The 19,883-nt window shown below is 37.3% G+C and overlaps 3 protein-coding genes across 3 annotated transcripts in view; 1 reads left to right on the top strand and 2 right to left on the bottom strand.

Annotated features, from left to right (window-relative positions):
- Nucleotides 1-12,604, top strand: part of LOC111462341 (rho GTPase-activating protein REN1-like) — a 16,794-nt gene extending 4,190 nt beyond the window's left edge. The window contains exons 5-24 of the mRNA XM_023105853.1: nucleotides 22-98; nucleotides 737-807; nucleotides 905-983; nucleotides 1,426-1,561; nucleotides 2,240-2,362; nucleotides 2,445-2,522; nucleotides 2,966-3,021; nucleotides 3,132-3,201; nucleotides 4,977-5,061; nucleotides 6,228-6,471; nucleotides 6,817-7,023; nucleotides 7,874-8,164; nucleotides 8,386-8,435; nucleotides 9,049-9,109; nucleotides 9,190-9,273; nucleotides 9,900-10,013; nucleotides 10,099-10,244; nucleotides 10,392-10,455; nucleotides 11,077-11,274; nucleotides 11,794-12,604. Coding sequence (XP_022961621.1) covers nucleotides 22-98; nucleotides 737-807; nucleotides 905-983; nucleotides 1,426-1,561; nucleotides 2,240-2,362; nucleotides 2,445-2,522; nucleotides 2,966-3,021; nucleotides 3,132-3,201; nucleotides 4,977-5,061; nucleotides 6,228-6,471; nucleotides 6,817-7,023; nucleotides 7,874-8,164; nucleotides 8,386-8,435; nucleotides 9,049-9,109; nucleotides 9,190-9,273; nucleotides 9,900-10,013; nucleotides 10,099-10,244; nucleotides 10,392-10,455; nucleotides 11,077-11,274; nucleotides 11,794-12,060 — 2,501 coding nt within the window. The 3' untranslated portion in view covers nucleotides 12,061-12,604. The remainder of the gene's footprint in view (nucleotides 1-21; nucleotides 99-736; nucleotides 808-904; nucleotides 984-1,425; nucleotides 1,562-2,239; nucleotides 2,363-2,444; nucleotides 2,523-2,965; nucleotides 3,022-3,131; nucleotides 3,202-4,976; nucleotides 5,062-6,227; nucleotides 6,472-6,816; nucleotides 7,024-7,873; nucleotides 8,165-8,385; nucleotides 8,436-9,048; nucleotides 9,110-9,189; nucleotides 9,274-9,899; nucleotides 10,014-10,098; nucleotides 10,245-10,391; nucleotides 10,456-11,076; nucleotides 11,275-11,793) is intronic.
- A 414-nt stretch (nucleotides 12,605-13,018) lies between these two features.
- Nucleotides 13,019-14,355, bottom strand: LOC111462343 (mitochondrial uncoupling protein 5-like). Its single transcript, XM_023105855.1, has one exon. The coding sequence runs from the start codon at nucleotides 14,096-14,098 to the stop codon at nucleotides 13,139-13,141; it is 960 nt and encodes a 319-aa protein (XP_022961623.1). The 5' UTR covers nucleotides 14,099-14,355; the 3' UTR covers nucleotides 13,019-13,138.
- Nucleotides 14,356-15,835: 1,480 nt separating this feature from the next.
- On the bottom strand, nucleotides 15,836-17,638 carry LOC111462342 (aspartyl protease AED3). The gene is made up of 2 exons (XM_023105854.1): nucleotides 17,171-17,638; nucleotides 15,836-16,806 (listed from the first exon to the last, which is right to left on the bottom strand). The coding sequence occupies exons 1-2, from the start codon at nucleotides 17,636-17,638 to the stop codon at nucleotides 15,961-15,963; spliced, it is 1,314 nt and encodes a 437-aa protein (XP_022961622.1). The 3' UTR covers nucleotides 15,836-15,960.
- Between the last annotated feature and the right edge of the window lie 2,245 nt (nucleotides 17,639-19,883).

Here is a 19,883-nt window from a genome sequence, read left to right as displayed (position 1 = left end):
CAAAAAAAAAAAAAAAATCAGGAATTGGATGGACCTCCTGGAAAAAGAGATGGTTTATTCTTACACGTACTTCACTAGTTTTCTTTCGAAGTGATCCAGTAAGTGGTTTTTCCATTTTATATATGATCATGCTTGTGCTATTGTATTGCCATCAGTTAGTAGCTTGGCACTGAGAGTATATGGCAGGGAGTCATACATAGGGATAGTTTGTTATCATTTTGGATAACGACCAAGATTGAGGAGAGCTGCAGCCCTCTCAAATGGCTGGGTAACCTGTACGGTGATCTTCATCAATTTTTGTTATTTCCGCATTTAAATTCCTCTTGGATTCCTAATAGCTTGTTATAGTTATCTTAAAAAATAGTTCTTTAGAGGGTGGATAATTGAGTTTCAACTTATTTCCTTTGAACTTGAAGAGCTTGAAGAGTTGCCTTTACCTCAGGCGTAGAATTATCTGGTGATCTTTTGCATGAGTCTGGTTTTGAATGTTATTTAATTTATGGTGATTTAAGCTGTTGTCATGACCTTGTTTCTAGTTGGAGGATGAGCCACTTGGAGTTGGTAGTTTGTCCGTCACATTAATACAAGCTAAAGCTATTTTAATATCACTTTTACTTTATATTATATATGCACAAGGTACATGTACATGATATGCATCATGTTACGATTGATTATTTGTCTGTTTAATTTCCTTCTGAAAAGTTTTGAATTTTTAGTTGATTGTTACGCCTTTCAGAATGCTGCTCCTCAGAAAGGGGGGGAGGTGAATTTGACTCTCGGTGGCATTGATCTCAACAATTCAGGCAGGTTAGTTTGTTTTCTGAATTTTGATGGTATTTGCCTTATCTCTACAAGGGAAGCAGCCCAGCAAACTAATTTAGTGGTATTCCCGTACATTTTCAAGTGTTGTTGTGAAAAGTGAAAAAAAACTCTTGACTGTGCTCTTTCCTGATGGTCGAGAAGGACGGGCATTCACACTGAAGGTGCTCTCTCTCTCTGTCTCTCAGCCTTCTTTTTCCTTCTAACATTTTTTTAGCTGAAGTGAAACTTTTATTTTGACCTTTATAAGCGTTTAGGTTCTTCTTTTGTGGCTGTCTGTTTTATCATTTTGTTCCTTTTCGTAGGTTTGGCATACAAACTTGTGTATGCTAATTATACAAAGTTTCTAGCTTCTTTCATCTAATCTATCTCAAATATTAGTTTTTAAAATTCTCAAGTTCATTAAGGAGATTGGTGGCATGACATGAAAAATGCTGATGTTTAAGTCTTGAATTGCATTCTTAGATATTTTCTTTCTGCAGTAATCGTTCTAAAAAATAACTCTGAGCGTAGTCTGTATTCCAGTATAACCTTGAAGAAGGGTGTTTTTGTTTCTCTAGTATGTACCTCTCAGCCTACTGCACTGTGTGTTATCTATTGTTGCAGGCGGAAACATTGGAGGATCTCTATGAATGGAAGGCCGCACTGGAAACTGCTTTGTCTCAAGCACCTAGTAGTGTCCATGCTAATGGTATCTTCAAGAATGATAAGATCGAATCAAATGATGGGTCTTCAGAGACGTGTATGCTTTTCTGATCTAGTTTTCTTTAGATACCACTTATTTCATTGTACTTCTAGTTCTAGTGTTTATGCATTTCTCTTTATATTTGCCCTGTTAGCTTAACCTTGTATGCTTTATATGAGAAGTGTGTGTTTAAGCTATATTTCAGATGCTTAGTTTACTTTGGAATCTACAAAATTATGTCCTTCACGTGGTTACATTTGTCAGAAACTTTGCCTTTTGTATTAGTGAAGAATATATACATTCTATTTGGGTATAGCTGTGAACTTGCACAGTCTTGTTTGGACGATGAATGGAAAAAGTGCCAAAACTTGAGAAACTTGGTGATGAAAAAATTGTTATTTCTAATTAAATAGTTAAATTTGTTAGAAATTTTGTAAGGAAAATTTTCTCAGATGCTTTGTTCTCATGGATTTAAATATATTACTTCGTTGTTCTATTCATGTTTGATATTTATGCGATGCATTCATGATCTGTTTACCCTCTCATAATTTTTTATTCGGAACTTCACCTGAACATTGATAAATAGATTGGTTAGTTCTGTTTCAACTCTCGTTTGGCACCTGGATCTTCACCTAATTGGGCCTGCTTGTAATATGTTTCAACTTCAATAACTTGCATGCGTTCTTCATTTTTCGCCACATTGATTTATTGATGCTCTCTATATGTCTTTTCTAGTGAAGGATGGATCACAGCTCGGAAGACCAAAAGTCCTTGGTAGGCCAGTTTTGCTTGCTTTGGAAGATGTTGATGGAACTCCCTCCTTTCTGGAGAAAGCCCTTAGGTTTATAGAGGACCACGGTAGATTAATCTTGAATTTATCATTCTGTAAAAAATCTTATATTATTTAATTTTTCATCTAAAGGATCTGAGTTAATAATAGGAGTCAAAGTTGAAGGCATTTTGCGACAAGCTGCAGATGTTGATGATGTTGAACGTCGTGTGCGGGACTATGAACAGGGTCAGTTATTTGATTATTATAATGCTAATCTAGATTTATATACATTATATTGTTGATAGTGTTCTGTTGCAATTATGTTTCAGTCTAGTGACTAACAAAACTCGCAATTTAATTCCTCATCTATTGATGGGATGAATCGTACATGGTACACGTATCTTTCAGTTTTCAGACTACGCACAAATGAGTTGGTGGTTGTTGCAAACTGTGACCTTTGGAGTCGTTTCTTTCCGTTAGTAATGCATGTTTGTAGAGTTATAATTATTTACTGGCTTTAGTTACTGTCCCCATCTCTTGTTCCTTTTAATTTGACTTTTAAAATGCATGTCAACGGGGTCAACATATTGGTTCTTATAATTTAAATCTTATAAATTAGGAATTAAAATAGTCTGATAACGAGCTCCTTATCAGAAATATTGTTTATTCATTCTTTATTTATACTGCAGGAAAGATCGAGTTTTCTCCAGAAGAAGATGCACATGTAGTGGCTGACTGCGTGAAGGTTGAAAAGTTACCAAAATTTTAATACTAATGATAGCAAATCTTTCACAAATAGTTGTTGCCTGCTGTGGAAGCTTTCTTCGATCTTATGTCTTTTATGCTATATTTCAGTATGTCATCCGGGAGTTACCATCATCTCCAGTTCCGGCATCTTGCTGTAACGCATTACTAGAAGCAAGCAGTAAGTCATTGGAGAAGCTAATTTCAGTATCTTAAATAATTTAATTTACCAGGTGGAAAACATACGTTCTTTCACACGAAAAATCATGACGTATAGACTAGAAATGATGAAAGCGTAGGAAATAAAGACGCAAGTGAAAAGTATTTAACTTGACCTTTTTTAAAACTAGGGCGTGCATGAATTCTCAGTTTAGAAAGCCAAATTTTATATCCTCTATGGAGTCATGCACTGACATTTTCTAGCTTTTAATTCGTACTTAAATGTTTTCATGCGTAGAGGAAATGACACCCTTTTTAACAGGCCTATATGTCGTGTACTTCATTTCCTTTCTGGTCCAATCTAATATATTGAGATTAAAAAATATATTCACAAATTAAAACATAAAAATAGTTGCTTCAAGAAACTTAGGTGGGCATTGATTCCCGCAAACTTTCTTTTCTAACATAATTACTAAATTTTTTACCTAAGCTGTGGTTTTTCAAGATTTTCATTGGGCCTTGGTCCAACTTCTGAAAGGGGGTGGTTTTTTGTTGCATCGGTAGAATTCTAGTGGTTGAGGTGTGATTAGACGAATTTGCTAGCCGGAAAGTGCGTGGGCTTGAAAGGATCCCATCTTTAACGTTTTCTTGAAGCTTAGCATTTCAGCTTGGAACCTTCCTCCTCTAGACTCTACTATAGGAGGGATGATCATGATTATTTTATTCCTTCGCTGCGATCTTGTTGGAAGAGTTCTGATCCTCATCAGTGGGCATGTGTTTATGTTTAAGTGAAAAGCATTAAAAGTTGGTTGCATTTATTTATCTTTTTTGAGTTTCCCTCGTTTTGTGTCGGCCTAAAGGGAAGCTCAAGTCTAAGATTTGGTACTGTGCAGAGCTAAAAAGCCTCCATCAGTGAAATTTAGAGTTTGCATAAAATTGAGAGTTTAGATGAAGTTAATGAAGCTGGAGGTCTAGAGTCTGATACGAGGGGGAAAAAAGATTACTTTGCAACAATAAAGGAAGTTCGGATTTTGTTTCTAAATGAAATTCTGTTACCATCCGTGGACAAGTTTACTGAAGCCTGAAATAAGGGCAGTTTGATGATGTTGAACTCTTGAAGTAGATAACTTGTCGTAAACAATGTCAATCATATTTTTCCAAGTTTTCCTGATATTCTATAACATGCTGCTTTGTGTGGATCAAACCCCTGGTATGTGCACAAGCACAGACGTACTCACACACTACGAGAAGCACAATTTGAATTGACTACAAAGCCAGATTGTACAAAGTAGCTAGGAGGGTAAGGACGCTTTCAATAGAGTAGGAAAAAGAGCAACGACATGATAAACACGAAGATTACAACTTCTATACTGTTGGCCAATTCGAGAGGGTCGACTTCTCTCCAAAGTGCATAAGAACTCACAAAATAAATACACTGAGCCAATTGTTCTTGCCCCTATCTATTCGCATATCCCACGTACAATTATCATTTAAAACCGTTATTGACTAACCCAAAACTGACTAGGAGTTACATCCGTATCCGTTCTTCCCTTTCTTATGTAAACTTTAGTTATCGGAGGTCTAAATGCTATTGTCTTTGTTTTCTTTGGAATCTCTCTCTCTCTCTCTCTCTCTCTCTCTAGATTAATTCTAAAGTTTGGATACTTCATTCTTTATTTTCTATAATCCTTACAGTGGGGTTTCTGTATTTCCTAACCATCTCTTTTTTGTTTTGAATTTTTAAAAGCAGTTGTTTAAAATGTATACTTTTTCCCCTTATTTTTGTATTCATACCAGAAACTGATCGAGGTAACAGAGTGAATGCTATGCGATCTGCAATATATGAAACCTTTCCAGAACCAAATCGCCGTTTACTGCAGAGGTAGCTATAGCCCCTGCTTTGTCTGTTTTTCAATTGTTTTCTATTTTATATTTAAAACTTGATAGAGAAGAAATCAACCTTGGTGATGCATGCTATAAACAATTTTTACTATTGCCAATAGAATATATTTATAATTTACGTTAGACCTATCTTATGATGTTTCCAATAACAAGTGTCCATGTGCCATTTTATAAGATATATCAACAAGTGCCCAGAGCTAGTACAGTTTATTTGAAGCCTTGACTATTTTACATCGTTTAGAAGTTCGTATTGTTTGTGACGTATGTTCATCTTGAGTGTTCTCTCTGATAGAGTATTTGGTAGCAAAGGTTTATTGTGATGCTGGTTTCATTGATATTTTTGCTACTTTGTACAAATACACATTAACTTGAACATTGGATATACGCGCTGGTGATGAGTAATAGAGAGGTCGGGCAGTGCTCCGGAGTCTCCACTTAATAGTTCTGTAGGTTTGACCACTTGAGAGACATAATGTTTTTTTCATTAATTTATTTATGTTTTAACGAAACAGAGGTATATTCTCACAGAAAAAATGTCAAAAGAGACATCGGCCTTTGGGAAATCCCTTAGCCTAGGGGGTGATGTATTAAAAAGAAGCCTCCAATCTAGATTGATGAGAAGAAAGGGAATATTACAAAAAGATTTGTGGGTGGCGACCGAAAGTGGAGGCCGTATACTGTACATGACCACAAAAAGGATCTATTGAGGTTATGACATTGTATTGTTGAATGCTCTTTTGAGGAGTAGGTTATGACAAGGGAGATACTGATGTCAAAAGCTGCAACGGGCAGGAGGTCCAAGACCATTTGCTCTCAAATTCTGAGTTTTCCGAGAGTTCATAGAGGGATGTTTTGTTCCTCGATTACTACTGCTATTGACCTTGAAATATTTAAGATTTTATTGTGTAGACGTTGCTGTGGCCTTCATGATTTTCTTGTGTCATGCTCCTATTATTTTTTTTGGCAATCAACGAAATACTTCTAACCTTGCCCTTGTTGCATGTCCAAATGGTTATATCCCATAGTGAAATTTAGTCGTTATTCTACTTGTGGAAGTATATATTTGTTCCATCCACCCTTTTGTACTGATTTATCTTTCAGGTGTATCTTTCAATTCACAATTTTTTTCTTTTATTCCTGCGACAGAATTCTTATGATGATGCAAACTGTAGCGTCTCGTAAAGCTGAGAATCGAATGAGCTCTTCAGCTGTGGCAGCGTGCATGGCCCCCTTACTCCTTCGTCCACTTTTATCCGGTGATTGTGAGATTGAAACTGATTTTGACGTGGGGGGTGATGGTTCTATTCAACTTCTTCGTGCAGCTGCCGCTGCAAACCATGCTCAAGCCATAGTTATTACTTTACTGGAGGAATATGACATAATTTTTGGGGTAACTATTATATTGGTTCTTATATTCAAATTTTCTAGTATGACGCAGACATGCTGAGAAAGCTAGAAAAGATTTTCTTTTAGTCTACTTTTTACCAGATTTTTAACTGTTATGAGGAGGTTAATGCGCAAGTATGTATCTCTTGGCCTGAGTTTTATTTACCATACTAATGATCTTTATGGTTACTTCAAAAGGGACAAAAAGAATGTTTCAGAATTAGGCATATTATTAGAAATGATTTATCCAAGGAGTCTAATTTTATGTATTTAGTTGTCATAGTTCAAGATACTTGGAAGATTAATTAGCTTGTAATTTGAGATCCATAAGTTACTAGTGTGATTGCAGGAAGGTTCTCTGTCGCCTATAATGTATTCGGATTCAGAAGAGAGTGGAAGTGAGAGTGAGGAGGCAAGTGATGATGATATGTCTTACGATGATGAAGAACAAGATGATGTCACTGGTTCTGATGCAGAAACAGACGATGGAGTTGAATCAACTGGAACATGCAGTGGGAGTGTTTACTCTGAGGAGCACGATTTATCTGGTGATAAGGCACGTCTCTATATTTTCTCAATTGAGTTACGTAGTAATCTGATAAAATGGTAGTATCACCATCATCCTATAACAATCTGACAAAATTGTAATTTCCCCTTAACCCTCTTATACTGTTTATTTGACCATATCGCATGACAAGCTTTTGTTTCATTCAAACGTTTATTTTCCTCTTTATCAGTGAGGTGGTAGTGATGGAGGTTCCATGCTGGATAATCAAATATGAAATTATTAATTTCTTTGTTATAAATAGGACTCAATAAGGAGAAAATTCAAGAGCCCCAGACTACTATGATATTTTCATTCGCTATTTCCTCAAACCTAGCCAAAAACCAATCCCCCTCCTTCATGGCTGCTGGTCCCCTTTATTGATACAGTCAAAACATCCCTTGCCCATGTCAGAAATGCCCTTTAAAACCTCGCTTGATCCACTGTCTCCTCTTATATAAGTCAGTCGAACCCTTTCTTCTTAATAAGCTTACAGGAAGTGTACTGTCCGACGGGTTTAGGGGTAACGTATGAGGAACATACAAATATTGTACTTCTGTTTTTATTCTAGTAAACTCCGCCGAGATGTTGGGGTGGATAGGTTCTAAAATCCAATCTCCGAAAATCACTCTAGAGGCTCCTTCGACTCATCATATCAAAAAACTTGGTTTAGATGCAAAATAATTCAATCCCAAAATAAAATTTGGCGTGTCTTGATGAAGTCTCTGTTTTCTTAGAATGATTTGGAATGAGTTCGTCGATTTTATAATTTTTGTAACTTCCAAATTGCTGGGTCCATTGATAAAGTTTAATTAAGTACCAGCCGGAAAAGATGTCAATACTTACTCTTACTTTGCTACAGGGTTCTGAAGTATCAAGTGGTAGTCCGAAGAATTCTGACGTTTCTAAGGTAAATGGAAGGAAGCCAAAATCGAGTTCCCCCAAAAAAAAATTGCCTCAAGTTCGAAGCAAGAAGACCGTTCGAGGTAGAGGTAATCCACCAATCAAGGATGAAAAGCCTTGTGAAGAATATGAATCCGAAGAAGCAAATATGATGCACAAGTTGGATCCTTGTTCATCTTCAAGCTTTGATGGTTCTCCAAGTAAAAGTTCCCACACGTCAAGGCGTCTCACCGTTTGGGGACGCACGCCTGTGAGTAAAACATTTCATTGACAATATCACTCTTTTTTCTCCCCCATTTCGGGCCAGCGTTCTGCATTCCATTTCACTTAACCCTCAACATCTTCCTGAAGTGCACCATCATGATAGTTTTGACTGTTGTTAGAGATTCATATGGATTTTCCAAGCTAGCTTTTTTTTTCCCATGTTCCTGCAGCTAGTTTAACTAGCTTTTGTTTTCTATACAAGCGCAGGCAAAGAAGAACCTCTCCATGGAATCCATGGATCTTGATTTTGACGAAGAGTAAGTGGCTTTTCTTTCTGTTTCTTTATATGGAGGTTAAAATAAATTAATATTTTCGAATTAATATTTTCGTATTTACCTAGAGGGGAATGGTTGTTCCACAATCAAGACTATATGGTTTGGTCTTTTAAACAGCTTTAATTTTATTATCAAGTCTCAAAAACCAAATTGAGGAATGTGGATTGGAGCTTACATTTTCTTGTAAATTTTTTTCATAAAAAACTCACCTGAGTTCATTTATGCTTGAATAGTCTTCCATTTAAGGACTGGGCTTGAAACTTCCTGATTATGTCATTTCTTGGTTTACAGATCCTTGTAACTCTAATGACTTCGTTACACTGAACTTTTCAAGTCCAAAAATATGAATTGAAAATGCTGTGGGGCAGGTGGCATCGATTGGATCGAGTGTTTATATTCATGAGATTTTTCCTTTGTTTGTATATTTGCTAAGTCGTCAATTACATCATGACACATTATATTAATCTCTTCAAATAATTACAGTATCAGTTGTCGTGACCTTGAACTTCTTGGTAAATGATTATTTTTGCACTTCTTTTTTTCATCATCCCGCGTCTTGTAAATTTTCTTTGACAACTTTTTGTTCTTATTTCAGGGTTGAAATCCAGAAACTTGAAGCCACTAAATATGAACTGCAAAATAAAATTTTGGAGGAGGTTAAGATTCTCAGTGCCTTTTTTTCTACGTATTTCATTTCTGGTTCTTTAATCTTCACATTAATTCTTTCTTGTTTCAGGCCAAAGAAAATTTTACTTTGCAATCCAGTCTGGAAAACCAAAAGAAGTATTTGCATGAGCGTCGTATAACTCTTGAGCAAGAAGTAAACTCTTCATGGGCCATTAGTCCCGCTGCTCTTAGTTTCATGTTCTTCATTCTCCATAATGTGATTGATGCGTCTAAGTCAATGGAACTGAAAATGGGAACCCTTGTGATTCTTTCAAAATGTTCTACCTTACGTTTTTGTTTTTTGGTTTGCAATAATGCAATTTATTTACCTTAATGTAATTTTTTCTGTTGTTTGTGCAAACGATGACCCAATAGTTCAGAAAGCAAGTTGTTGGTTTGGATGCCTTTTAGGGTATAGTTCAAGTTATGATAGTAACCTATCTAAGATAATAATTTTTCTTGCATTTGTTTCTACGGACTACCACTGACTACCATAGGTTGACTCAGCGGTAGAAGAATCAAGTTGTTAGTTTGGGTACCTACTAGGTTATAGTTCAAGGCATGGTAGTATATCCGAGATAATTAATATGGAGCTTCTTAGTACTTTAAGTGTTATAAGATCAAATTTTAGTTCTGTGGATTATTCAAAGTGGACAGCTTGGACACCCACTGTTATATTAAAAGGTTTAGCATGTTTATGGTACCCTTAAGTGATTATTAAAGTTGCAAAGTCAACTAGGGAGATAAAGACTTAGTCATGACTATGGATTGAATGTTCAGGTGGCAAGACTAAAGGGCCAGTTGCAAAAGGAGAGAGATCTAAGGATGGCTCTTGAAGTAGGACTTAAAATTTCTCAAGGCCCCTTGCCGAGTTTACCTAATATTAGTGAAAAGGTCAGTTTGTCTAATGCTTTTTATTTATTTTAGTAGGATTATGTGACAGATTGCCGATGCTATAATGTGTTAGCTATTTGTCTAGACAAAGGCAGATCTTGAAGAAATAGATCAAGCAGAGAAAGACATTGCCAATTTAAACAACATGGTGGCTGACTTTGAAGGACAGCTCGATAGGCTACGTCCTTCTTCTGATTCACGTAATGCCTCACAGAATCATCAAACAAAATCGTAGGTTTCTCTTTTCTGAAATTTCATGTTTTAGCATAATCATATCATAATAATTTTTTTTTCACATGTTAATGGTCATAACTTTTTCATCCTTTTCTTATGTGGATAGTAATTATTCATGTGAGATTAACAATTCAATGGGTACAGGAAGGACAAGAAGAAGGATGCTGGAGCTTTAGCCCTTTTACATCCTGAACACTACAGAAATAAGGTAAATCACATTGTATTTGGTAATCTTTTATATTTTGGCATGTCTAAGGCACTTCCGACTAAAATTTAATTAATATTTTCAGAGTTTAGGACTAATTTCTTTTCTTCCACTGAAGCTGACGTTTACTCCTAGATCATTCTTATCAATTGTAGAGTTATTTTCTATTAATGAGTCAGTTTACTCTGGCGTAGTCCTTGGATCAAGATTGAACTTACCTGATAAAGAGATACTCAATCCCTACTTTCCTCATTATAATTCTTTACTGATATCGATGACCACTGCTATAATGCTGTTATTCTCAAAGCACATCTCCTGCCTCAAATTTGGTTGTGAGGCACCTCATCTGAATTCAATTATGCAATAGCTATATTTCCGTTTTTTAATCAAACCTTGTTTCTTCACTAGATTTCTATGATCCCGTTGAAGCCATGAATCGAGGGAATGCATTATAATAACTATTTTGATCATGCTGAAGTCATGAATCATAGCAATGCATTTTAGTTATTGCTTTGGGCCTCGGGGAGCATTGCGGGATGCTCAGCCCAATTCTCGATTTGCGTTTTGCCATCTAGCTTGTCAATAAACTGATGTTCATTTAAGTCCACTGTTGTGTTTTTGCAGGATATCCTTTCAGGTCAAGCAGAAAATGGCAACGAAAAGAAGACGGAATCATCATCTTCCACAAGTAAACACTCCCCTCACAACCAGCATCCAGATCATCATGCCATTGTCAGATCAGTTGGGTTTCCGACCATGGAGGCATTAGCACCAAGGTCAACGGCTCTAACGAATCTGAAGAGGGCTGCTGCAAGGGTTGAGGTAGGTTGTTGTGAAGTCTACTGTTGCCCCAGTTTCAATGCTTCTTATGTTGCTATTATTACCATATCACTTAGAGCTTTGAATCGTCACGTTGAAATGTAGTTCCATGTACGTGGTTGTGCAAAATAAAGATTGTTTTGCTCACATTATGTAAGTCGATTGTGCTTTGTAAAAAAAATGGTAACAGTCTCATTTGTGTGAGTTGCATGTTTCATATATGTTTGCTGGATTATTGGATAGCAGCAATGATGCCGAACTACTGGATGGATGTCTGGAAATTTTGTATGTCATAATTAAGGATTTAAATGCGATTGAAATGTTTGGAGCGTTGATATTTTTGTTATATTTTGTCGGTTTGATATTTTATAATAAAAATATTGATTCACCCTTCATTATCGATGTCGAAACCATAAACATATTGAAGAAAATGTTGACATGTTGGAAATTCCTCATCGCATCATTTATTCCATGTAATGACCAGATGTAGCTATTCTAATGCCTCATCTATGTTTATTGCAGGGTTCAAATCTCACCTCTTCAGCACTGACGAAGCTGACTACCAGACTCAATTTCTTGAAGGAGCGTCGCAGCCAGATAGCTAATGAACTCCAGAATATGGACCGGGGGCGAGTTTCAGGTCAATCATTAGAGAATACGGATAAGGGCAGAGGAGCTGAAGCAAAGCGCTCAGTCCAAAATTCTGATGTCACTCAAGGGTCGTCTAGTCAGGACTCGGATAAGAGAGCAGGAACTGATAGCAGCAGCAGCAGCCAGCCCCGAAACTGAGATGCACACAATAAAGGAACAAGAACAGAAGGCCAAAGCCAGAGCAGCAGTAAGTATTATGGATAGAGGAAAAGATCAGAGAATCATCTGGCCCTTGAGGACAATAGCAGCAAAGCTTTGGCAACTTCATGAGTGTTTTAAGATAGATATCTTCGGAGCAGCGAGTTGTTAATCATGGCCTTCTGAACATGGAGGGGATGAATGATGATATTCATTCTGAGGTTGCAAACAGTGAAAGTGAAGAATCCTTCACTCTGAATGAAAATGGCACGATGGATGTACAGATGAAACCAGTTTCTTGATCAAAGCTGCTGAATTATTTGCCTTTTTGTTGGTTTCTGATTCTTTTTCTCTCAGTGAATAGCCCAAAGCTTGTATAGGAAGGATTGTTGCTATGCTTTCAGCATTGGTGAAATTCCATTTTAAATTGATTCTAAGTTTACTGTTTGAACTATGCCCAAACAAAGATTTCAAGATAGAAGAACAAACCCCATTTGATCCTAATTAATTCATTCATTTACTGGATATGATATTTTTGGTTTAACTCGTCTCATTTATTCTTTTTTATGGTTATAAATTTTTTGTGGAGTTTCATTTATTTTTGGATGTTTATAAATTTTGGGTGAACGATAATTTAGGTCTTCCTCCTCTTATCTCTATTGGATGAATGATTGTTTCAGAAGAAATGAAACAAAAAGTACGGTAGAGCGAGGATAGTTATTGTATGAGATCTACTCAAAGCTAGATACAGAGGCACATAATAGATCGATATGAATATCATGAGGTGTCTCGTAATAAGTTGCTTATCCTTTCTTCTCGGTTCCTTCTTCCATAACCCAAGCTCGGAGAAGGAAGAGATAAGAATGCCCTATAGAAAATGTGGTCAGAAATCCATAATAGAGTTCGACTACAATGTTTCAATAGATAATGACTAAATGTTTCAATAGATAATGACTAATTAAGGTCATAAATTATTGTTCTCTTATTTTTAATTCCTTTAACGCAAAGAATTTCAGAAACTGAATGGAAAAGAATTATGGGAACATTCCCAGAAATCGGGTCATCGTCACCCGTCAAATCAAAACTGGTTGAAAATCTTCCTAACTTGTTCGAGTGTGACAAACAAGACCACGGTGAAAGGTCCCTGCCGTGAAATCGTCGGAATAAATCCTTTGTAAAGCGCCATTGCCCCTTCCGCCTTCACCGTCTTCATCGCACAGTCCAACGCCCCCTTGTACGGCGGAGCCGCCCCACCCTCCACTTTCATATTCATAACTCTCGTCTTTATCACATCCACCGGATTCGACGCCACCGCCGCCACGAATCCCGCCGCGAAACTCGCCGTCACGTGGGTCCCCAATCCGTCCTTCATCACACCCTTTTCCAATATCGTCTCTTTGATTTCATCGTACGATGCTAACTGCGCCGCCGTCACGATCATAGCTCGGTTCACCGTAAGCGACGACCCGCGCCACAGGCTACTAATCCCTTCCTGCTTTGACATTCTTGTGATGGCGTCCACCACGCCGGCGTAATTCCGCCGCTGACTCAACGGAAGCCTGCCATCGGCCTGCATTCTCACCATTGCGACATCCGCCGGGTTCCCCACCGCCGCGCCAATTCCACCGGCAATAAGCCCCGCCGTGATTTTCCGGGTCAAAGACATGTTACCAGAATTCGGGTCGGACCATTTAGTTTTAAGAACGTCGTAGAGACCCATCCGAGTGGTGGAGTAAAGAGTCTGACGGAGAACGGTGGCGGAGACGCCAGAAAACAGAGCAGCAACACCTTCGGACTGGACAATCCGTACTCCAACCGATATGGGTCCCGCACGCGGTGGTTGAGGCGGAGGAATATGGAAAGATTCCGGCGCGACAACGGAAGAAGACCCATTGAAAGCTAAGGCGGGGCGGAGATTTGGAAGCGCCGGTTTCTCGCCGTCCAATTGCATCCGAACTTTAATGAGATCAAGAGGGTGAGTGGAGCATCCAGCAACAATGGAGGCGATTCCTCCTTCGGCGAATCCCTTCAAACCCATTTCCGATTGAACCAGAGATTGAGAAAGGAAAAGAAGGGTATGGAGAACGGAGAAGATTTAGGCAGTGAAATTGAACGGCGCAGTAATGGGTGAAGGGAAGAAGATGGGTTTATAGAAAGAGGAAGAAGGTGGGGATCGCAGAAGCTTACATTAACGCGTGAGGACTAAAGCGTTGAAGAACAGAGGGCTGCGGCGGCGGTGGGTCTAACGAAGAAACAGATGCCCTAATGCGACCGCGACTCCCTTTCTTTGACTTAAGCACCAGAAATAGGAGTGGGATTGAAAATAGTGCCTGTGAGATGTTCGAACGTTTAAATAGAATACAAGTTACCAACTAATCAAATTACCACTAACTAAATCTTGAAAATGAGATAAATCAAATATACAACTGATTAAATCGTGAGTATAAGATAAAATATATTACTAACACTTACAAATAAAAAATAAAATATTATTACGAATATAAATATTAATAGTAAGATAAAATATATTACTAACTAACTCCTAAAAATAAAAAATGAAATATTATTACGTATATAAATATTACAGAACTAATTATTATAATATATTTTTTAAATATTATATTTTAATATATAATATGTTAAAAGGATCATACTCTCGTCATCGAAAGGTGAGCTATCTCCATTGGAATGGTATTTGCTTGAGGAGCCTATCCATGTTTGCTTATCCAGACCAAACAACAACCTTTGGTCCTTCGAGCTGAGGCTCAATGTGGGAATGAGGCTCAATGTGGGAATCAAGGGTATGGGTTCAAGGCTGCTCCACTTATTCAGAATGAGATTTGGCACATGACAAAATGGAAAATATGTATACTCACAAAATTTGGTGTCAATCGAACATTGGACAAACACTCCATGACACCTTGGCTCAAAATATACTATAGAGAAGGCATAGTGTTAGTTCTACACCATCCTTGGGCCCTATGGCACATACGTGTGTTACAGCATGGGCAAGTATGTCAAGTCAAGTGTCTTAAGTAACTTCCTTCGAAATGGGTTTTTCAACGATAGTATTGGGTGGCATAGGTGTGCCGATATTGCGCCCCAACCCGCGTGTTGGAGGTTAATATATGCACCCGCTATCTAGTACGCCCCGCTAATGACATATAAGACATGGATAATAAAGTTGCATACGGTTGGTTTTTTGTACACCGACCCAAAGTCCATTTTGACCATGGAAGCATGTCATTTGATGAATCATCACTAATCTAATAAGTCAAACCCAATAATATATTTTAATAAAATTATTTATGCATTTAAAAAAAATTAATACTCCAATTTTGTTAAATAAAATTATAACAACAAGAGAAGACAAATCCAATTGGGGACCTTGGGCCCAAAATAACATTGGGCCAAGCCCATTAAAATAGATACTAAAAGCCCCTATCTTTAAAAACCACTTTAATCCAAATGTGGACCTTGGGCCCAAAATGACATTGGGCCAAGCCCACTAAAATAGATACTAAAAGCCACTATCCTTAAAAACCACTTTACTCCAAATGTGGACATTGGGCCCAAAATGACATTGGGCCAAGCCCACTAAAATAGATACTAAAAGCCACTATCTTTAAAAACCACTTTAATCCAAATGTGGACCTTGGGCCCAAAATGAGATTGGGTCAAGCCCATTAAAATAGATACTAAAAGCCACTATCTTTAAAACCCACTTTAATCCAAATGTGGACATTGGGCCCAAACTGATATTGGGCCAGGCCCATTAAAATGGATACTAAAAGCCACTATCTTTAAAACCCACTTTAACCGTACATTGGATTGGACATTAAATTAAAAGAAACGATACATTTTCCAAATTATTCATAGCTTCCATTGTTAGTGATTGAGCTAATTACAGAGCTCACGAGCAATCCCCAGCTTAGAATTTGCAATATCAAACAAAATCCGATGATTTTGTTGCTGCAAATTGGCGATCACATTCAACACGGAGTTCACATTGTTGGGCGCCGCCGCCATCGCCAAACAAGCCAACGAACCGGCGCTGCTGTGAATCAAACTGTTCTCCATCGGCAATTTCAAGTCCAATCCACTCAAATGGAACGTAATGCCGGGCGCCGCCATTTCATTGCTTGTTGTAAAACACGTGTCGAAAGCTCCCAATGGCGAAAACGAACCGCCCACTTGCTTTCTAAATTCGTCTCGAACCGCTGTGTAGACCGGGTCTACGAACCGGGTTATTACCGTCCCCGAGTCGATGATGGTTCCCGCACCAGTGTTCGGGTCGAATGCGAGAGTCTCTGGTGGAATTGGGACAAGAACCCGACCGACACTGATGCCTGTTAGGTTGACGTAGTAGAGAGACGGTCTGTGCGGGTTCTTAAGGAGTGGGGTGGTTCGGATTGACTTAGGTTGGCCGACCGGGCCGAGTTTTAGTGAACCGGAGAAGTAGTAGGATTTGAAACTCGGGAGACAGTACGAGAATAAACCGGAGTAGAGTGAAGTGGATTGTGAGATGAGTGAGAGGGGACCACGGCCGAGACCCAATAGACCTTGCGGCGGAATAGAGCTGCCGGAGGCGGAGCTGATGCAACCGAATGAGAAATTTGGAATGACGTCGGATCCCAAGTGGAGAGTGTCTTGAACCAGGGTGGCGGAAAAGGATGAGTCGCCGCCGTATGTTTGGTTGAATAAGCAATCGACGCTACCGGTTGTCGGACAGGAAAGACCCCGAGCCTAAAGAAAATTAACAAATAAATTTAATTCACAGTAATTAATTATGTTCCAGATATTTAGTCCTCAATTACAAATAAATATTTAAATATTTGTAATTTATTTGATAATTAAAAATAGAAAATTTTGGGTGATTTTATCAAATATACCCAAATAATTTAAATTCGAGTTAATATTAATAAGTAATTATATCTAATTTTATGTTTTTTTAAATAATTATTTAAATTGAGATTCAATTAATTAATTTATAAATTCTAAACACTAAAATTGCTATTTTGAAAATTAAACGACAGATTTTTTTTTTTAAAAGATAAATAATAATTATAATAAATGTAAATTAAATCATTTGAGTAGCGATTCTACAAACCTGGCTACATTGCGGTTTGGAGCAATCCAAAGTGGCAAAAGTGGAGGAATTTTTAGCCAAGAAAGTGGTGGCGGAGCAGCCGGAGCAGCCGGAGCACGGTGCCCAGGCGGCGTCGCTACTAGTGTCAAGAACCATATACATAGCTTGACCCGGAGTACCCAATTGAACTCTCACCACATAATTCCCAATATTGAGAGCATGTTGCCCGGAGGCGATCGGCGCCGCCACCGTCTTCTGTGCGGCGAGGCTCGACAAGTACTTAATTCGGGCTGGATCCTTCGAAGCCATATCAATCACCGTGTTCACCCAAGATTCTGACTTCGGCGCCGTGAACGGCGAGCATTTTCCGTAAATGGGGATGACGGAGAGATCACCGGAGCCGTCCGATCCGGCGGCGCAGAGATCGGAAGCGTTGGAGTTTAGTGCCAGAAGGGCTAAAAAGAAGAAGAAGACAAATTTGACGGCCATGACTCGGACTCAACTCGGTGGCCGGAGTTGAGAGAGACGGCGGTGGAAGAAGTGGAAATGAAAAATTTGATGGTTACCGGTTACCGGAGTTTTGCATGGGGATGTGGTAGATTTATAACAAAATTGTGTTGCGAAATTACGAAAATGGGCATATAATTATTTAGCTGACGTAATGGTAGCGCTTGTCCATGCACGTGAGGTTTGAGATATAAATATCTCTATTTTCCATTATTTTTTTTATTTCAAATATATATTTAAAATTTTTAATAAAAATTTGTGTATATTTTTAAAATTTTAAAAATAAAATTTATTACCCATATTATATTTTAAGCAAATAAAATTTTGTTTTCACTATATTTTAAACAACATTTTTTTTTTTTTTTGGTATAATTTAGAATAATATTTTGGGATCATGAAAGAAAATTACTTAAATATTAAAGATCGGTAATTAAAAATAAACGAATTATTGAATATTTATCTTCCACCCCCTAATAAATGGTAATATCAAAAAAGGGCACTTTGCGGTGGGAAAGAGACGGTAATTATGGCGAAGTGGCGGCCCCTCTAAATAATTTAGGTGTCCTAAAAAGTGCTAAAATGTAAATAATAAAAGTTCGTTTTCAGACGGAATCCAAGGACAAAACGGGGAGTTTTACTGTTGTAACTCAAGAAAGGGCCAAATTGGTCCAAAGGAATCTGTCTGACACTCTAATTAAATACTAAAAAACACCCTCTGGTTCACACAAAACCACGAAAATGCCACTGTGGGTAAAGAATCTAAATAAAAAAAAATTCTAATTTATCTCTAAATTTATTGATTTAAATTATTGTTTTTTCGCTTAATATTAAGTTGACTGCACAAATTAATTATGGACTAAATTTTTATTTAATTTCACACCATATTTATATTTTATAATTCACCTGACACAACAATAATGGTACGAAAACTCCACAATTGTATGATATCATGTACTTTAAACATAGGGCATTAAAATATCTCGAGATGGTGTTTGTTACTCAATAAATATTATTACAACTGAATTAATTTATGGTCGTTTTTTTTTTTTTTTTTTCCGAAAAAGAATATGATCTCGTGAACTTTGGAGTAAAAGAAAGTCAAAGAGGACAGTGAGGATATTTTTGTCCGTACGCAAGCACGGGACCCACGGGACCTGGTCGGTCACGGGCTTACAAATTGTTTTGTTATTGGGCCAGGCCCACCATAAGTCCAGCTGTTTCCATCAAGCTACACAAAATTAAAAAGGGTAAAACAAAGCTATGGAGCCCATTGTCGCTTGTAATGTAGCAATTATATCCCAAAATTACTCAAATATCCTCCCTTAATATCAGGTTTTTTTTTTTTTTTTTTTTTTTTAATTTCACCTATTAAATTCTTAAATTATAAGCATGGGATCCATCAATTTGTCGTTTGGCTATGGTTTTCAGAGTATTGGAAAAAGATAATAAATTAACGAAATTAAAATTAAAAATAATGGGTTTAAAATAGTAATCTGAAATTTGTGAATAATAAAATAATTTTGCTAATTCCAAGAACATATAGTAATAATATGCAGAGAGAGAGAAGCGGGAGAGAGAGGTAGAAGAAGACAGCCGCAAAGACAGAGGAGGGCGCTGAGGTCCACAATTATTCCACTGCTGCATGGATCACGGGAGCTCCACTGTTTATATCTCGACCCAATCATATATCTTTGTAAATAAAATAGGATAATTATCGTTTCAAAAGTTAATTTCAAAAGTTTATTATTGACGAAATTGATAATTATGGGAAAAAAAGTTCGTCGGTTTAAAAGTTATCCATTCAAAATAGATACAACTTAAGATAATATAATAATAACTCGATCTAAAAAACTTTTTAAAATTTAAAATTTACTATTACCTTTTATTTCCCTTTCAAAATTATTCTTAGAGTAAAAAATTATTCTTAGAGTAAAAATTTATTAGAATAGTGTGACGACGACTTCAACCAAAAATGAAAAATTTCACACCATTTCATTCTTGATTTTTATTTAATATTTGTAATGCCCCAGATACACCGCTAACAGATATTATCCTCTTTGGACTTTTCCTTTCGAATTTCCCCTCAAGGCTTTAAAACGCTATCTCGGTGGTTTGTTCTCCTCCCCAACAAACCACCATTTATAAGGGTGTGAATACCTTCCCCTAACAAACGCATTTTAAAGCTTTGAGAAAAAGTCCGAAAGGAAAAGCTCAAAAAGAACAATAT

Source organism: Cucurbita moschata, unplaced genomic scaffold (assembly GCF_002738365.1).
Source record: "Cucurbita moschata cultivar Rifu unplaced genomic scaffold, Cmos_1.0 Cmo_Scf00027, whole genome shotgun sequence".
NCBI lineage: Eukaryota > Viridiplantae > Streptophyta > Magnoliopsida > Cucurbitales > Cucurbitaceae > Cucurbita > Cucurbita moschata.
Note: the sequence above shows the minus strand (reverse complement) of the source record. Positions and strands in the feature narration are given on the sequence as shown.

Excerpts from the sequence above, each read along its gene's own strand:
- LOC111462343 (XM_023105855.1), bottom strand. The coding sequence starts at position 14,098 with ATGGGTTTGAAGGGATTCGCCGAAGGAGGAATCGCCTCCATTGTTGCT.
- LOC111462342 (XM_023105854.1), bottom strand. The coding sequence starts at position 17,638 with ATGGCCGTCAAATTTGTCTTCTTCTTCTTTTTAGCCCTTCTGGCACTA. Across the intron at positions 16,807-17,170 it reads CCAAACCGCAATGTAGCCAG|GCTCGGGGTCTTTCCTGTCC; the intron begins GTTTGTAGAATC and ends AATTTTCTTTAG.